The 15,867-nt window shown below is 44.2% G+C and overlaps 1 protein-coding gene across 1 annotated transcript in view; it reads left to right on the top strand.

Moving 5' to 3' along the window:
- Positions 1–15,867, top strand: part of col4a4 (collagen, type IV, alpha 4) — a 56,695-nt gene that overhangs the window by 20,170 nt on the left and 20,658 nt on the right. The window contains exons 5-28 of the mRNA XM_086262661.1: positions 1,099–1,233; positions 1,533–1,577; positions 1,673–1,789; positions 3,185–3,253; positions 3,326–3,361; positions 3,466–3,528; positions 4,163–4,198; positions 4,309–4,350; positions 4,630–4,710; positions 4,882–4,926; positions 5,193–5,255; positions 5,365–5,409; positions 5,493–5,546; positions 6,083–6,143; positions 6,224–6,328; positions 7,262–7,417; positions 7,567–7,656; positions 9,616–9,776; positions 9,860–9,932; positions 10,025–10,131; positions 12,647–12,830; positions 13,865–13,933; positions 14,006–14,113; positions 14,207–14,275. Of these exons, the coding sequence (XP_086118787.1) occupies positions 1,099–1,233; positions 1,533–1,577; positions 1,673–1,789; positions 3,185–3,253; positions 3,326–3,361; positions 3,466–3,528; positions 4,163–4,198; positions 4,309–4,350; positions 4,630–4,710; positions 4,882–4,926; positions 5,193–5,255; positions 5,365–5,409; positions 5,493–5,546; positions 6,083–6,143; positions 6,224–6,328; positions 7,262–7,417; positions 7,567–7,656; positions 9,616–9,776; positions 9,860–9,932; positions 10,025–10,131; positions 12,647–12,830; positions 13,865–13,933; positions 14,006–14,113; positions 14,207–14,275 (2,014 nt within the window). The remainder of the gene's footprint in view (positions 1–1,098; positions 1,234–1,532; positions 1,578–1,672; positions 1,790–3,184; positions 3,254–3,325; positions 3,362–3,465; positions 3,529–4,162; positions 4,199–4,308; positions 4,351–4,629; positions 4,711–4,881; positions 4,927–5,192; positions 5,256–5,364; positions 5,410–5,492; positions 5,547–6,082; positions 6,144–6,223; positions 6,329–7,261; positions 7,418–7,566; positions 7,657–9,615; positions 9,777–9,859; positions 9,933–10,024; positions 10,132–12,646; positions 12,831–13,864; positions 13,934–14,005; positions 14,114–14,206; positions 14,276–15,867) is intronic.

The following is a 15,867-nucleotide window of genomic DNA, read 5'->3' as shown; positions in this document are numbered from 1 at the left end:
ACCATACGAAGTCCACCCGCTCTGCCATCAGTGCTGCGATTCATAAAGAGTCCGTCTCAGGTTCAGTTACGCTCCTGATTGTTTTATATGTTCTTATACTTTCTGACAGGCGACGCTTTACACCATGAGCCAGCTTGTTAATGTGACGTGTATTTAATGAGGAACTGATATGACAAAGAATGATTTACAGTTTCAAAAGTTCAGATTCGAGCAGACAGTTGAATTCTCTTAGTTTGTTTGTCGGCTTCGTGTTTCTCGAGTGATAAGGATTCAGATAAGATGGGGCCTGATTATTTAAGACCTTGTATGTGAGCAGCAGGATTTTGAATTCTGGATTTAACAGGAAGCCAAAACAGGAGAAATCTGCTCTCTCTTTCTAGTCCCTGTCAGCACTCTTGCTGCAGCATTTTGGATCAGCTGAAGGCTTTTCAGGGAGTTTTTAGGACTTCCTGATAATAATGAATTACAGTCGTCCAGCCTGGAAGTAATAAATGCATGAACTAGTTTTTCAGCGTCACTCTGAGACAGGATATTTCTAACTTTAGAGATGTTGCACAAATGGAAGAACGCAGTCTTACATATTTGTTTAATATGTGCGTTGAAGGACATGTCCTGGTCAAAAATGACTCCAAGGTTCCTCACAGTGTTCCTGGAGGCCAAGGTAATGCCATCCAGAGGAAGAATCTGGTTAGATACCATATTTCTAAGCTTTTCAGGGTCGAGTACAATAACCTCAGTTTGATCTGAATTAAGAAGCAGAAAGTTAGCGGCCATCCAGGTCTTTATGTCTTTAAGACATTCCTGCAGTTTAACTCATTGGTGTGTGTTATCTGGCTTCATGGACAGATAGAGCTGGGTGTCATCTGCATAGCAGTGAAAATGTATGCTATGTCTTCTAATGATGCTGCCTAAGGGAAGCATGTATAATGTAAACAGAATTGGTCCTGGTATTTTTTAGAAGTGGTGCTTGCTGTAGTGACAGAGCGTCGGGATCAGGTGGCCTAGAAGAGCTCTCGATAGAAACCTGATGTTGTTCATGTTTTCTATTAAGATTTATTCAGTTTTTAAAGGATTAACAAGTGTCTTTGTGTCCTGCAGGGTGCTCCTGGTTCTCTGGGTCTGCGGGGCCCTAATGGACCCATGGGCTTCCCGGGTCCTCAGGGGCCTCCAGGAGAGAAAGGCCAGAGAGGAGATGAGGGGCCAACAGGAGCTGCAGGCCTGAAAGGACATATGGTGAAGGAACATGGTTTCTGCCCTCGGGGTTGTACTGCAACGCAGCTTTAACAGAGTCAGGCTTTCTGTGTTAGCAGCTCTCTCGGTCAGCTGAGCACCTTCACTCAGAGACAACACCAGAGGAGCTTTACACATAGACCATCCAAACTGAAAACATAGTTTGCTTTGTAGTACACCCCTCTGAAGACGAGATACTGTTTCTGTTGTCTGACCAATCGGAGCTCTGTTAGGCCTCACATGGTATCTGAGGAGCTGTGTGGAGAACAGTTTAACCGTCTGCTTGTTGTTTACGGTTTCAGGGATCTCTTGGTGTTCCTGGTTTTCCAGGTTTGGATGGAGTTCCGGTAAGAAGCCCCGCCCCTCTCAGCCTCTTAGCTCAGTCAGCTGTGACCTAGTGATGTCCCGCTCTCGGCATCAGTTTATGTGTTTGTGTGTCCAGGGACACCCGGGACCTGCTGGAGGTCCAGGACATCCAGGTCTGGATGGATGTAATGGAACTAGAGGAGAGAAAGGGAAAGCTGGACTTCTGGGAGAACAAGGACGTGACGGAGAACTGGTCAGAAATGACAGTAACACTGATAGCAAACACTTCACTGTGGAGGGCAAGAAAGGCCACAGTAAAAATAATCAGAGCTGGAGAAACGTTCAGTTTTCCAGAATCCAGATTTTAGAGTCCTGAGAGAACAAGGACGAGGTTTTCTCGTCTTACACTGCTGTGAGCCTGTGTGTGGATAGTTGAGTGTGCTGCAGTACAGCGGGATGCAAACGTTAACCTTGTTCATAGTCATTATTTTCCTGTATAAATCGTTGTTACAATAAAAACTGTCAGTTAAATATATCATACAGGAGACGCACACAGTGATGTTTGAGAAGGCTCAGTTCAAGTTAAGGCTGGAAGTGTCAGACCGAGAAACATCTCAGACAGACAGAAGCGACGGTGAGAACAGTCAGAGTCGACCCACAGACCAGCACCAAAGACCTGCAACATCATGTTGCAGCAGATGGAACCATTCGGTGCACTTTACACAAGGAGATGCTGCATGTGAGAGTGATGCAGAGGAAGCCTTTGCTCCGCCCACAGCACAAACAGAGCTGCTTGAGGTTTGCTGAAGCACATTTGGACAAACCAGCTTCATTCTGGAATAAGCTGCTGTGGACTGATGAAACTAAAACTGAGTTATTTGGGCATAACAAGGAGCGCTATCCATGGAGGAAAAAGAGCACAGCATTCCCAGAAAAACACCTGCTGCCTCCAGTAAAATATGGTGGTGGTTCCATCATGCTGTGGGGCTGTGTGGCCAGTGCAGGGACTGGGAATCCTGTCAGAGTTGAGGGACACATGGATTCCACTCAGTATCAGCAGATTCTGGAGAATCGGAGACAAAGCTGAAGCTGCGCCGGGGCTGGATCTTTCAACAAGACAACGACCCGAAACACTGCTGAAAATCCACTAAAGCTTTCATGCAGAGGAACAAGTACAACGTTCTGGAACGTTCATCTCAGCCCAGACCTGAATATTATTGAACATCTGTGCTGTGAGTTAAAGAGAGCTGTTGATGCTCGGAAGCCATCAAACCTGAATGAACGAGAGATGTTTAGTAAAGAGGAATCGTCCAAAATACCTTCAACCACAATCCAGACTCTCAGTGGAGCTCACAGGAAGCGTTTAGAGGCTGCAGAAGGCGGATCTGCTAAATATTGATTTCATCTCTTTTTTTGTGGAGCCCAAATTTATGCACCTGCCTGATTTTGTTTAAACAATTATTGCACACTTTCTGTAAATCCAATAAACTTGTGTCTCCTGTATGATATATTTAACTGATATTTTTTATTGTAACAACGATTTATACAGGAAAATAATGTCTATTAACAAGGCTGCCCAAACCTTTGCCTCCCACTGTATCTTTGGTCCAGTACTATTTGACCATCGCTGTGGTGTTTAATTCTTCAGGGTTTTCCAGGACCGAAAGGATATCCAGGAGATCAGGCGGTGTATTTCATCCGTAACCCTGGAGTGACTGTAAGTACACTTGTACTGCTGCAGGTTAGGATCAGGATTTGGCTTATTAATCAAAGCTTTTCTGTTTGACAGGGAGATGCTGGGCCCAGTGGACATCCCGGTCTGTGGGTGAGTAAACAAACTGTCATGTGACACACATGCCAGCGGGTTTACAGGGAGGAAGCGTTCACTTGTAGTGGTCCTCCTTCAGGTTTCTGTCTGTCTGTCTGCAGGGTGAGCAGGGCCTCTCGGGATCGAAGGGAGCACTGGGTTCTCCAGGACCAAAAGGCCAAGACGTGAGTCACCACTTAACATTTACTGCTTGAAGAAAGTAATCTGGTGTCACGTGTTCAAGTTGAGGACAGTTAAAGGGACCTGGTCTCGGGTTTCTGCTGTTCCACGTTGGGGTTTTGAAGCACAGATATAACCTGTATGGGAGTCTTGATGCATGCTTGATCATCCAGTAAATGAACACTGCTCAAACTTCCCTGTCCAGGATGTTACGTCCTCATCATTGAAGGTCCACTGGCCTGACGAGGTGGCTCTTCTGTGTTGTAGCCAGAGGTTGTTTGGTTTCCCTGATGTATAAATCCTGCACTTAATCGCGTACACTATGTTACTCTGTTTGTGTCGGGGACCCGATCCTTGGGGTGGACACATTTTTGGCGCAGCGTGTTTTGGGGTTTAAAAGCCACAGAGACGCCGTGTTTAGAAAAACTGCACCTCAGCTCCCTGTATGGAGCCAGACTGGGTGTTGCAGGGGCTCAAAAACTTCAAGTTATAACGTTTTTGGCTTTACATTATGTCTCTCCATTAAAATTAAGCTACACAAGAAGTTGGAGACTGTTTTTTGTACAACTTACAAATTCAGCTGAGAAACAAAGAATTATTTTATTAATTGCAATAATGAAGTCTTTGCTGTCTGTGCAGGGCGTACCTGGAAGCCCGGGTTCTCGAGGTCCACCCGTAAGTAATGTGCACGTAGTAGAGGCTAGCATTGTGAATACCGTCAGAGTAATTTGAAAGACTGCGTTTTCTGACCTTTTATTTCAGAATTTGTTGTTTGTGCATTTCAGGGGGAAAGAGGTCGATCTCTGCCTGGACAGAAAGGAGATGAGGTACAACCACGCCCCCTTTCTTTTAACTGAATCAGCAGCTCGTGAACAGCCTGTCGCGCGAGGCAATGGCGCTGTGCAAAAGTCACATTAGATTACTCGTTTGGGGCAGAGCTCTGTCACATTCTTCTGTTTGACTGATTTACCTTCTGTTTTCATTTCACTGCAAACTGTATAAATTGCACTTCACCATTGACAATTACTGCAGTAATAGAGCAGCAAGAGCAACGCATCAGTACTGTGTAGTATGTGCCGTGCTGTAGCAGTTTGTGTGGTCCACAGGGGGATCAGGGTTTGCAGGGACCTCCGGGGCCCTTTGAGTATGTTGACCCTCCCGAAGACCTCTACATCAAAGGAGACAAAGTAGGTGGAGCCTCACTCTGTTACAGCCTATCAGATGGCACATTTAAGGGGACTTCCTGTTTTCTGTTAAACTTTAAATAGCAAATGTTGCAAATGTTGATTTCTGATATCTCTTGTTGTTGGGAGGCTTTGCTCTCGGTTTTCTCACGCTGGATATGTTGGATATTTCAGGGCTCCCGGGGGGTTAAAGGAGTCTGTGGAATTGACGGACAGCTGGTAGGTTAAATATCTTATTTAGGAACCTGAAGTTCTCTTTGTTGTTCGATTCTTGGGCACCAGGCTCACTTGAAGGTTAGGATTCTCCCGATTTATGGAGTTCAGGACTATTGCTCATCCTGAAAATTGTCATCTGTAATCTCGTGTTTGAAGGATACTCAGCTGCCGTTTTTAAACCCCACTTGGTTGTTGTGCCCCACATCTCCAAATATCATTTTAGTAGCACTGTTACTGATCAGATATTTTTTATTGAATTGTGGTCTCAGGGTCTGAATGGGTCACCTGGGATGGAAGGGGAGAAGGGGATTTTGGGGCTTCCTGGACCAAGGGTAAGATGTGCGATCAATATTAAGCAGTTTTGATCAGACTATAGACTTTAATTAGACTTGAGATGTCATCAATCTTTGAGGTATTGATGCTGAACGAACTGTGTTTCAGGGACTCCCTGGACAACCTGGTCTGCGTGGGAACAAAGGAGTTAAGGTTGGTCAAAGCAGAAGATTCCTGTTTCTACTTCTGTGCTGTTCCTCGGATCATCAGGTCTGGTTTTTCTTTGGTGTTTTCAGGGAATCCAAGGAAGCTCAGGACTCCCAGGTCTGATTGGACGAAATGGTCCTAAGGTCAGTCTGTTTCCTGTATATTTTATGTCACTGTGGATAAAAGCAAAGCTTCCCATCCATCCCAACTAAACACTAGGAACCAGGGAACAAGGAGCACAGAGCATTGTAGCACACCACGACAAAGGGCGAGAGAAGGCTCGGAAAATGTATGCAAAAGGTAACGAGGGCAAAACGAGCAGGAAGTTAACCAGAAGACCAGTAAAATGGTCCACAGACAGGTGCAGCGTCTGCATCACTGAAATTCATCCATCGTGAAAAGGACTCTGAGATTCTTGAAGTCCTACACTTTGAGCAGTTATCTGTCCATGACCTCGGATGTCTGATCTCTACCGCGCAGCTGCAGACCTCCCCGCTGCGGGGTCACCCCCTGGCCAGCAGAGCCAGATCAGCAGTAAAAACCAGCACTGAAACCTTTCGCCCATTCACAGACGTAGATGTTCTGTTACTAGAAGCTGTGAACCCGATGATCTGGTTAGTATCATGTAAACAAAATGACCTCAGTAAAGATAAAGCTGTCGTGTTCTGTGTGTTCTCAGGGCGAAAGGGGAGATCCCGGGCCTCCAGGCAACCCCCGGGAGGAAGACATCACGTACACCGGTATGGATCAATGCACCAATCAATCAGCTCTTTCACAATTCTTCTTCTCTGGTGTCCAATGACTACTTTATGTCTTCTAGGTCAAGTTGGGGATCCCGGGTCACCCGGCCCGCACGGCCTTAATGGAGACAGGGGGCGGATGGGAATACCCGGCCCCCCAGGACCGCCTGGCAGATCAATAGTTGGTGAGTACCTGCATATTTTACTGTTTCTGTAGCAATGTGAGCTGGCAAACATCTCAGCACAGCGCGATGACACAGGTGAAACATCTTTATATGATGGAAAAATACGCTATCACTGAGTATTGGAGATCTTTCCTGACAGATATAAATCATCATCAGAAAAACCGTCTGGCATAAAGTTCTGTCAAATCAAAAAAGGGAAAGCTTCCTGCTGTGGATAAAGGAGCAGAGTCTGGGTCAGAGGGTGGGTGAGGTGGTGCTTCCTACCTGATGTTCAAATGGTCTCAAACTTTAAAATCGTATCGGAGAGTTTTTTAAGATTTTACGCGCTATTACGAGTTTGTGTAGTCAGATTACAAATGGGATGAGACCACAACGTTGGGTCATTATCTACCACTTTGGGGGGTTTAATGATGATGAAGTTGGCGAGGTGGTCTGAGACTCATGAGGCCAGATTTAAGGTGGTAGCAGCCTGATGTAAGGCAGTATGAGGTTGCTGTGGTGAGATTATTTGAAGAAGTCAGCTTCTTGTTACTTTCAGTTGCTGAACACATCTACATAATGCACATGTCTTTATCCTGTCTCGTCCACAATACTCTGACTCGTAACTTGAAGCTGGTATTCAATACCCTCTGCACAATCCACTTCTTCTAGTTTTATATCTCCTGGAGATTTTTTATATTCTTATAAATGCACCATGGGGGGCTTGGGGTGAAACGGCATTTCGGTGCGCTGTACACTGCGTATACTGGACAATAAAGACCTCGACTCTTGAATCTTGAATGAATCTTAAAGTTGAGCTACGGTGATTCAAGTGTCATGGTTAGATTTAAGGTGGTATGAACTTGATTAGAGGCAGCATAGCGGTGCTGTGGTAAGAAGGATGTTTTCTGCTCATGTTTAAGGTAGTATGATAGTTTTTGTTGTTTTCTTCAGGACTGCCGGGAGTTGTAGGTCAGAAGGGAGTTCCAGGATGCAAGGGGGTCAGAGGAGATCCAGGTCAGATCTCTACAGAGAAACCCACACCTGGAGAACCTGGAAAACCAGGGCGCCGTGGATTCAGAGGACATAAAGGACAGCAAGGTGTTCCAGGTACCAGACAACAGTGTTTGTCTCTTAGTGTTGTACACCTGTAGGTGCCTGCAGGGTCAGACTGCAGATATTAACAGCAGGTATGGGATGTGTCACTGTCCCAGTTGATTTTTTTTCTCAATAATCTGACTTCCTGTTTGTCTTTAAAGGTACCTACTGTCTCCCTGGAGCCTCAGGACCACGTGGGGACCCAGGTGTGCTCGGACCCACGGGGTTTCAGGGCTCACTGGGAATTAAAGGTCAGTTGTTGGAGACATTGACTGAAATTGTGACTTTTACACCAGTTAAAGGTTTAGAGGGTGGAAGACTGATGAGCTGCTTTTAACCTTAATGTGAAATATGTGCACACTCAGGCCACGTCACATTACCACAGTTTGTGTTTGCTAAATGGGGAAAGAAGAGATTAAAAAGATGAACAATGCTTTTGGCTTTTGTCCCACGATCAGTCAACAGTTTTGTTACGGTACCAACACCCCTGTCCACATTATGCTACGTGAATCGTGCAGCGGTCATTTTATGAACATCAACTGACGAAGTAATTTAAAAAAGGCAATCTGACCTTTTAATGCCAGAAACCAAAGGTATCATCACCATGCTAAAGTCATCACTAGCTGTTTCCTTTAGGTTCTCATTGTACTTTATCCAGATGAGTTTTATTGGATGAAACTTCTGGCTAATGCTAACTTACCAGCTAACCATTTCCAGCTATGAAGAGCATAACCTTAACTTGCTTCCTCACTCATGTTGTTGCTGTGAAGCCTTAGACGGTACGTAGATTTAGCTTTGAGATGTCACCCACTGGTGTGTTAACCCTTTAAAGCCGGTCAGAGCGGGCACGCTCCATTTTGCGCAACTACTTTTAAATCCCAGTAGCTCTGCAACCATGTAAGTTAGCGCAATAATTTTCTTTGCATATGAAACCGGAGGAGTTGTACTTACATCTTATGCCATCAGCTTGTCCTCGGTCACGGTTTCCTTCCACATACAGCTTTGCAAAAACTGCATAAAAAGCACTTGCAGCAACAAAAACATAATATTCCAGAAACACGCTTTGCCGATCCGATCAGCTGTTCGTAACACTTCCTACATTGGCGACGTCCGCCATGACCTGCCCGAAACCGGAAGTGACGTCATTTTTGCGGAAATGTAGTTTCTTTTTACCATCAGGGCCTCATGAGCCTATACTGGTGTTTTTAAAAGTTTTCTTTGACTTTATGACTTTCTGTGTCGTTTCTGGGATGCTTAGGACTCATATTGCACTGCTGGAAATAGTTTATTTTGATGCATATGCTGTTATTTTGCAAATTTGCACTATAATATTTATTTTCGTTTTTCCTGCAGTATATAAAAATTGGTGTATTTCAAAAATAAAACTATGAAGACACTCAAAATAAATTTCCTGTGGTGGGAAACTATTTTGTGCAACTTTTTTGTATTTACAGTAGACATATATGTTAACAAAACAAAAACGATTTTCAATTTTTCTGTAGTTTATTGCACTTTTTTGAAATTTATGTAATTACTATGCACTTAATGCATACATATTATTAAAATATAGACTGTAATGCTTGTATTGATGTATAGCAACTTGAAATGCTCCCAGAAATTTCGCTACAGCATGTAAAAATATAATATAAGCTCTGGCGGACTTGGTTCTATGGTAGGTCTTAAAGGGTTAAGACTTCAGCTGAGGACTTCACGGTCTCCAGCACTCGTCGTATTCTGATTGATCTATCGATCTGTGGCTGACTGACTGATTGTGAAACCGCACGCTGTGGCTAACAAATTGTGACTGAGGTATTAACCAATGAGCATGCTCCTAAATAACCTTCCTCTCTTATTCTAAGAATGAGCATAATTTATAAAAACAGACTTAATGTTTTGTTCAAAATGACCTCAAGAGTGAGTTTGGAAATGTGTACTAACGTCTTCAAAGCGAGGGGGCAGAGGGCACTTTTCCCATACACTTCAATACAACTGGAAGTCTTTTGCAGTAACAGGTGTCGCCACCTTCAGCTGTGTCCGTCTGTTATACTGTCTATAGCGAAGACATCCTATGTTGGCCTTAAGTAGAGTCCATGTTGCCCGGACAGCCAGTCGTAGTGACGTTATTAATCAATCAGATCGTTTTGCTAATGTTTGCTGGAAGTGCTCAATAAGGGTTAGAGATCGATCGAACCCTAATTTCTGTGTTTTAGGTAGTTGTGGCAGCTGTTCTTGTGGCCTTCCTCTTGTACTAAGAGGTGCACCTGGCCCTAAGGGTGACTTGGGATTTCCAGGCTTCCAAGGATCCTCTGGACCCACAGGTCCTCGGGGAGAGTACGGTGTTCCCGGAGACACAGGAGAGACTGGTGAGCAGGTAAAGCAACTGAGCAACAAGGTCAGAGGTCATCTGAGCAGCCACCACTGCTCTGTTTATTTGACTGATTGCTTTGTTTACAGGGTCGGGCCGGATTGCCGGGTGTCAAAGGCTTTAAAGGACAGAAAGGAGATTTAACAGTGGAGGATATCGAAGGTGAGTCCCAGTCTGTGCAGCTGTCTCCCAGCACACTTATTATTGACAGTAACATCAACATAACCTCCTGTGAATGTTGCTCCTGTCTCCAGGTGAGAAGGGAAACAAGGGACAGCGGGGCCCTGCAGGCAGACAAGGGTTCCCAGGAAGAAGAGGACAGACTGGGCCCTCAGGGGTCCCTGGAAATCCCGGTTTCCAGGTCAGTCGGGTTAGAAGATAGGAGGAATGAGGATTGGAAGATGTTGTTCAAGACGGGAAAGAGCGAAATATGAGAAGCAATAATGTGAAAGAGTTTCTCAGCAAGTAGTTTCTGTTTCAGATGTAATGAGATGATGTTCACATTACAGCTCACTGATCATGTCTGCGCCGCTTTTCCTTTTGAACGAATGTTTATCAGAATCCTCCGATGGTCAGTTTAAGAACATGTTTCCTGATTGCAGTCCTGTGACAAATTAAGTGGATCCTTGTTGCTTTTATAGGAATTAAGAGAAGTAAATGGCAGCCAGGTGCTGCTGATCAAACGCACCGGTTAACTGATACTTACCAATCGTGAGCATCGTTATAAAAGCAGAATCTTCTAGCAGCTAGTCCGAAGCATTCAGGTGTGCGTTAACAGAAAGCAAAGGAAAGACGTCAGCAGTGATCTTACAGACTAAACTGTTGCTCCAACCTAGGAGAGGTTATACAGCTATTTTCAAACAAGTCCATCATTCTGCAGTGAGAAAGATTATTTACAAGAGGGAAACATTAAGACAATTTTCTCAGTGATGGATGTTCCAGCAAGTTCATCCCAAGATCGGACCATTCGATGCTCAAAGAAACGACAGAAACCTAAGAGCTTTGCCTCACATTCTGAGACACTACAGGCCTCGTTTTCAATTTTAAAGTTCATGACAGCACAGATGGAAAAAGACTGAACAAGTAGGGATGGGTATTGATAAGATTTTAACGATTCCGATTCCATTTTCGATTCTGTTTAACGATTCGATTCTTTATCGATTCTCTTATCGATTCTTTTTTTTTTTTTAAAAAAGGAGAACACTAAGGTCGATTAGCTCAGAGCTTTGTTTTATATCTTCTCTTTGAACAAGATAGAAATTTAGGAGTAACATGGCCTTACAAACCCAACAGTGAGATCTTGAGAGATCCAGCCTACGGCTCTTCAATGGGGTGTCACAGGGTCCCCAGGAAAAAAAAATTGTAAATGTAAAATAATAAAATAAATATTCTTGTGAGACATATCACATATTGACGGGGTCGGGTTATGTTAAAAAGTATAAATTGTTATACTTTGTTCATTGGTTCAAAGGTACCCCACACTTCTTTTTTTGTTTGCTTGTTTGTTCTGGTGTATTTTTCATTTGAACTGTTACTCTGCCAGAGTACTCATATTTACAAGATGGCATTGAACGCCCCATTGGTGTATCAGGAAAACTATTTTGTACGTATGTTCCTTGAAGGGGATTGAAGTCGTTCTTTTTTCCACCGCAGCGAAGGGCTAGGAGTAGGAGAGGAGCTGCTGTATGTTTTTGTTATCGAATCGATCTGATTGTGAAATAAAGCATATGCAGTGAGAAAGCAACTCCAGGAGTCATCCCTGCCTTAAAGCTGCAACATTCTTCTGTAGCAATAACAAAGTATAACATAAATTGTTCTGTGGCAATTACACAAGAATATCCAGTAATGTCCCTGCCTACAATTAAACACATTCACTTACCAAAAATCGGGGGCATCTGCTGTGGCAAATGGGTGCAAGCCTTTGACCACAAACTTAGACACTGCTCGGTGACATTAGTCTATCCTGGCCTGAAAGGAGACGCTACCGGTAGACTGCAGCGAGAACTGCCAGCGAGCGCCAGCCAGACTCTGTCTGTCTCTCTCATCATGGTCACCTACATGTACAGTAATGGCAGGTCTTGTAATAAGGCAGATTGCGCTAACATAATATGCACTGTTAGTTGATTATTTACCTGCCGCATTAACGGGAGAGGACGTGCAAACGTTACCGCTGCTGCTGGGCTGAGATTCACGAGTCCGGAGCGGAATTAAAAACGCGTGTCATCGCGTGTTTTGTGAGCAAATGCTTTTGCATATTCGTAGTGTTTCCTCCCTTAAATGAAATATCTACTTTGCAAGTTGCCCTGTTGTCATTGGTTCTCATAAAGTATAATCAAACTTTTGAGCGTTTGAGCCGCTTAGGCGCCGTGTTTCCTGCCAGGTAAATGACGCTCCGCAACGTGGTGACGTCATTCGGGGCGACTGGAATCGATAAGGGAATCGTTTGCAAAAATGGCAAACAATTCCAAGGAATTGAAACAGTGGGAACCGGTTCTCAACAAGAACCGGTTTTCGATACCCATCCCTATGAACAAGTTTGGCTTGTTTGGAAGAGTTTACAGGAGAAAGCCTGTGGACTAAGTGGACTATGAGCTCCTCTGTATACCAACGTAGTCTAGAGTCAAATGTGAGGCCATCTATCCCGAAGCTGAAGCTTGGACCAAACTGGGGCATCAACGGGACAATGATCACAACTGTATGCCAGAAAACACACTGACACCACATCTGTTATATCCATGAATCTGTTTATAACTTAAAGTTGAGCGCTGAGAAATGTGGATGACAAACAGTGAGATAATCAGAATGTCCCTGTTTTGCAGTTGTCCTGCCATCAGTCATGCTGTTCTGTCTCTTGACCTCAATTTGTCTGTTCTTAGGGGGAGAGTTTTTTCAGCTTCCCTGGAGAAAGGGGCCTCAGAGGAACTACAGGGTTAAAGGGATATTTAGGACCTCCAGGTCCCCGAGGACCAGATGCAGATGGAGCTGTGGGAGAACGTGGACTCCTTGGGGATCCAGGACCTACTGGATCCTGTGGCCCCCCGGGGTTAAAGGGGGTTAAAGGTAAGAATCGTTGTTACGAAAAACGTTTGGTTCTCACTTTCTGTGGATTTTACCAGAGTTTTGCAGCTGAATCCATATATACGGTTCTGTTTTCATAGGACTGACCTGAACATTTATAACACCTGTCCTCTTAACATCTGTCAGTGCTGACTCCTTTTAAGGTCTAAGTCCGGGTTTGAGTAGAGTATGTTTCTCAAACAGGATGATAACGTAACATCCGTTGGTCATCTGTGACTCATCGTTTAGGGCAGGGGTGGGGCAGGATGTGTCCTTGATCCATCACAGCTGATTTAAATGGCCAAATGACCTCCTCAACATATCTTGAAGTTCTCCAGAGGCCTGGAAATGAACTAATCATTTGATTTAGATGTGCTAATGCAGGGTGAGATCTAGAACCTGCAGGACACCGGCCCTCGAGGCCTGGAGTTGGACACCCCTGGTTGAGGGTTTGAGATTGGTTTTGTTTTAGAATAAAACACTTGATACAGGCAAATTTAGGAAACTAGATTGAAGTTTCAGACATTTCTGCTTTTGAATTATTCTATTGAACGTGTTTCCAGGGCAGCACGGTGGCGTGTTGGTTCCACCACCTGACTCTGACCTGGTCTGTGTGGACTTTGCATGCTCTCCCTGCGTCTGTGTGGGTTCTTTCCGGGTTCTCCGACACGCAGTTAGTTAGGTTAGGTTAACTGGTGAATCTAAATTACCTGTAAGTGTGTTTGTCCTGTGTCAGGCTGGTGACCTGTCCAGGGTGTACCCTGCCTCTCGCCCCTCTTGTTTTTCCATTTAGGTTTTCCAAACAGGCAGAAATGAAATAAAAAGGAGTTAACTTGAAACCTGTGGGTGTTTACGGTGACGGCCTGAACTCAATATTTTGGAGAAAACCAAACTTAATCTGAAAATACAATTAAATATAAATGAGTTGAGGGTTTTCTTCAGCACTGAGTACTTGTGAAGTTCATAGGAACACTTTCATTAACTTTTTTAGCCAAAACCTTCTAACTGGTGTCTACTTAACCCTCCTCTTCCTCCAGGTGACCCTCCACCCTTTAGACCCATAAGACCAGGTGCCCCTGGAGAGAAGGGAGACCCTGGAAGTGCAGGTAAATTTGATCTGTAACATCTTTATGTTTGCCTGTTTACAGTACTTCCTACTCACCTCTCTCACCTTTCAGGCTACACAGGTTCCCAGGGTTCTCCAGGTTTTCCTGGTGGCATTGGGTCAGATGGACCTAAAGGAGACAATGGGAAGGATGGACTTCCTGGAATACCTGGGAAACAAGGTACCCAAGCAAACCTTCCGCTTCTGTATCTTCGCCTGTAGGTTACATGAGCAGAAGAGTTACCTTTAATTATTTCCCCTCCTCCTCCTGTAGGACCTCAGGGTGTCACTGGAGATTATGGAGATGAAGGACCTGAAGGCTTCAGTTATGATGGAGATCCAGGTAAGTTCCACAATGCATCAGCACAAACCAGATCTGGTTGATGCTCTGGCTGGTCTGGATACCAATGAATTCTGGAGCAGCTTGTTTCACATCCAACTGTGATCTTGAACTTTGTTCGCCTGGCTGTGGAGGATCTCCAGAAAGTATCCTGAGCGTTAATAGTCAGTTTTCACTGGGAACCACATGGCATATTCTGGAAGCCGAATGAGTTTGTTCCGCAGGAAAAGAGATAAACCTCATCATTCTCAACAGGGCCTGGTTCCTCAATCAACTTAAATTCCCAATTAACTCTAGGATGAACTTCTACGTACCTTCTACAAGGTTAGTTTACAAAACTCTGGGAAGCAAACGAATTCACAGAGATGTCAGAAATTCCTTCAGAAATCTGCCCGGACCAGAAGGAACTCTTCCAGCCTTTCTGTTTTCACTGCTGTGCAGCAACGACCAGCAGAATAATTTGAACAGCTTCAATGGCCGAAAATTAGAGGCTTACTGGTAGGAGTGGGTTTAAAAGATCGATTTCCCCATTCAAATTCTCGATTTTAGTGTGAATAAGGTGAATAAATATCAATTCATTAAATCCTGAATTGATTTTTAAATATAAATGTATTTTGCCAGAAGTGGCAGCATCTCATCTTGAAGCTCACAAAACTATTTCAACAACAGATAAAACGGCTAAAAAGAGAAGCAGATAAACGGATTCTGCACAAAGATGTAAACGCAGAGCGTGGATCGTCCACAGACGCCGTCGGCGCTGAGAGTCGACGGCTCACAGATCCTGAAGCTGCAGGTTTCGTCACTCTGACCAACACTGACTGAACCAGCAGCAAAAGAAGATCAAACTGCGCTTCACGTTTGATAACCATGCTCATGAGCTCCCTCTGACTTTGGCTGCTGTACTTCCTGCACAGCTCTCTCTCTCTCAGCACTCAGAGACCAGTTTACCATCAAATCTCTGCTTCCTGCATTATTCTCTGTTTATTAGCCACCAGTCTGCTGCTGTGTTCAGTGCTGTCGGCCTCTGACAGCAAAGCCTCGTCTCTGCTGTTCAAACTGAACGAATGGAAACAAATGACTGCTCAGCTGTGTCTGTAATCAAACCTCATCAGGTCATGTTCACATGTTGATTCATGGTTTGCTTCAGTTTTTGATCGACTGCAGAATATTTTTAAGGTTTTCTGCTATAAAAAGCCAGAACAGGAAAACCTGCTTCATGTTTCTCTGTTGGATCCTCAGTTACACCTGCTGTGATGCTCACACCTCTGATGAAGTCTCAGTGTCAGCTTTGGTTTATACACAGATATGAAACATGGATGTGTGCTGATAAATCTTTCTAATAATAATATTTATGTCTGAGTTAAAACTTAATTGAATCGAGAACTTGTGATTCAGAATTGAATCAGTTGTAAAAATCAGTGATGCCCTGCTGGCTCCGTGTTTCTGTCTAGTTTCTAACTTTTAAAAAGTGCTCGTTTTAAGTTGCACCCAGTAAAGTCTAAGTCGTGACTGTGATAAGCATCCTAATCTACAATTCCTTACTCTGTTACTTACCTCTGTGGTGGCAGAAGGTTTGGACTTTAAACCCAAACCAT

Source organism: Aulonocara sp. 'chitande type north' Nkhata Bay, linkage group LG14 (genome assembly GCF_057382095.1).
Source record: "Aulonocara sp. 'chitande type north' Nkhata Bay isolate Kocher_YH1m ecotype deep benthic linkage group LG14, A_spYH_male_GT1.1, whole genome shotgun sequence".
Lineage (NCBI taxonomy): Eukaryota > Metazoa > Chordata > Actinopteri > Cichliformes > Cichlidae > Aulonocara > Aulonocara sp. 'chitande type north' Nkhata Bay.
Note: the sequence above shows the minus strand (reverse complement) of the source record. Positions and strands in the feature narration are given on the sequence as shown.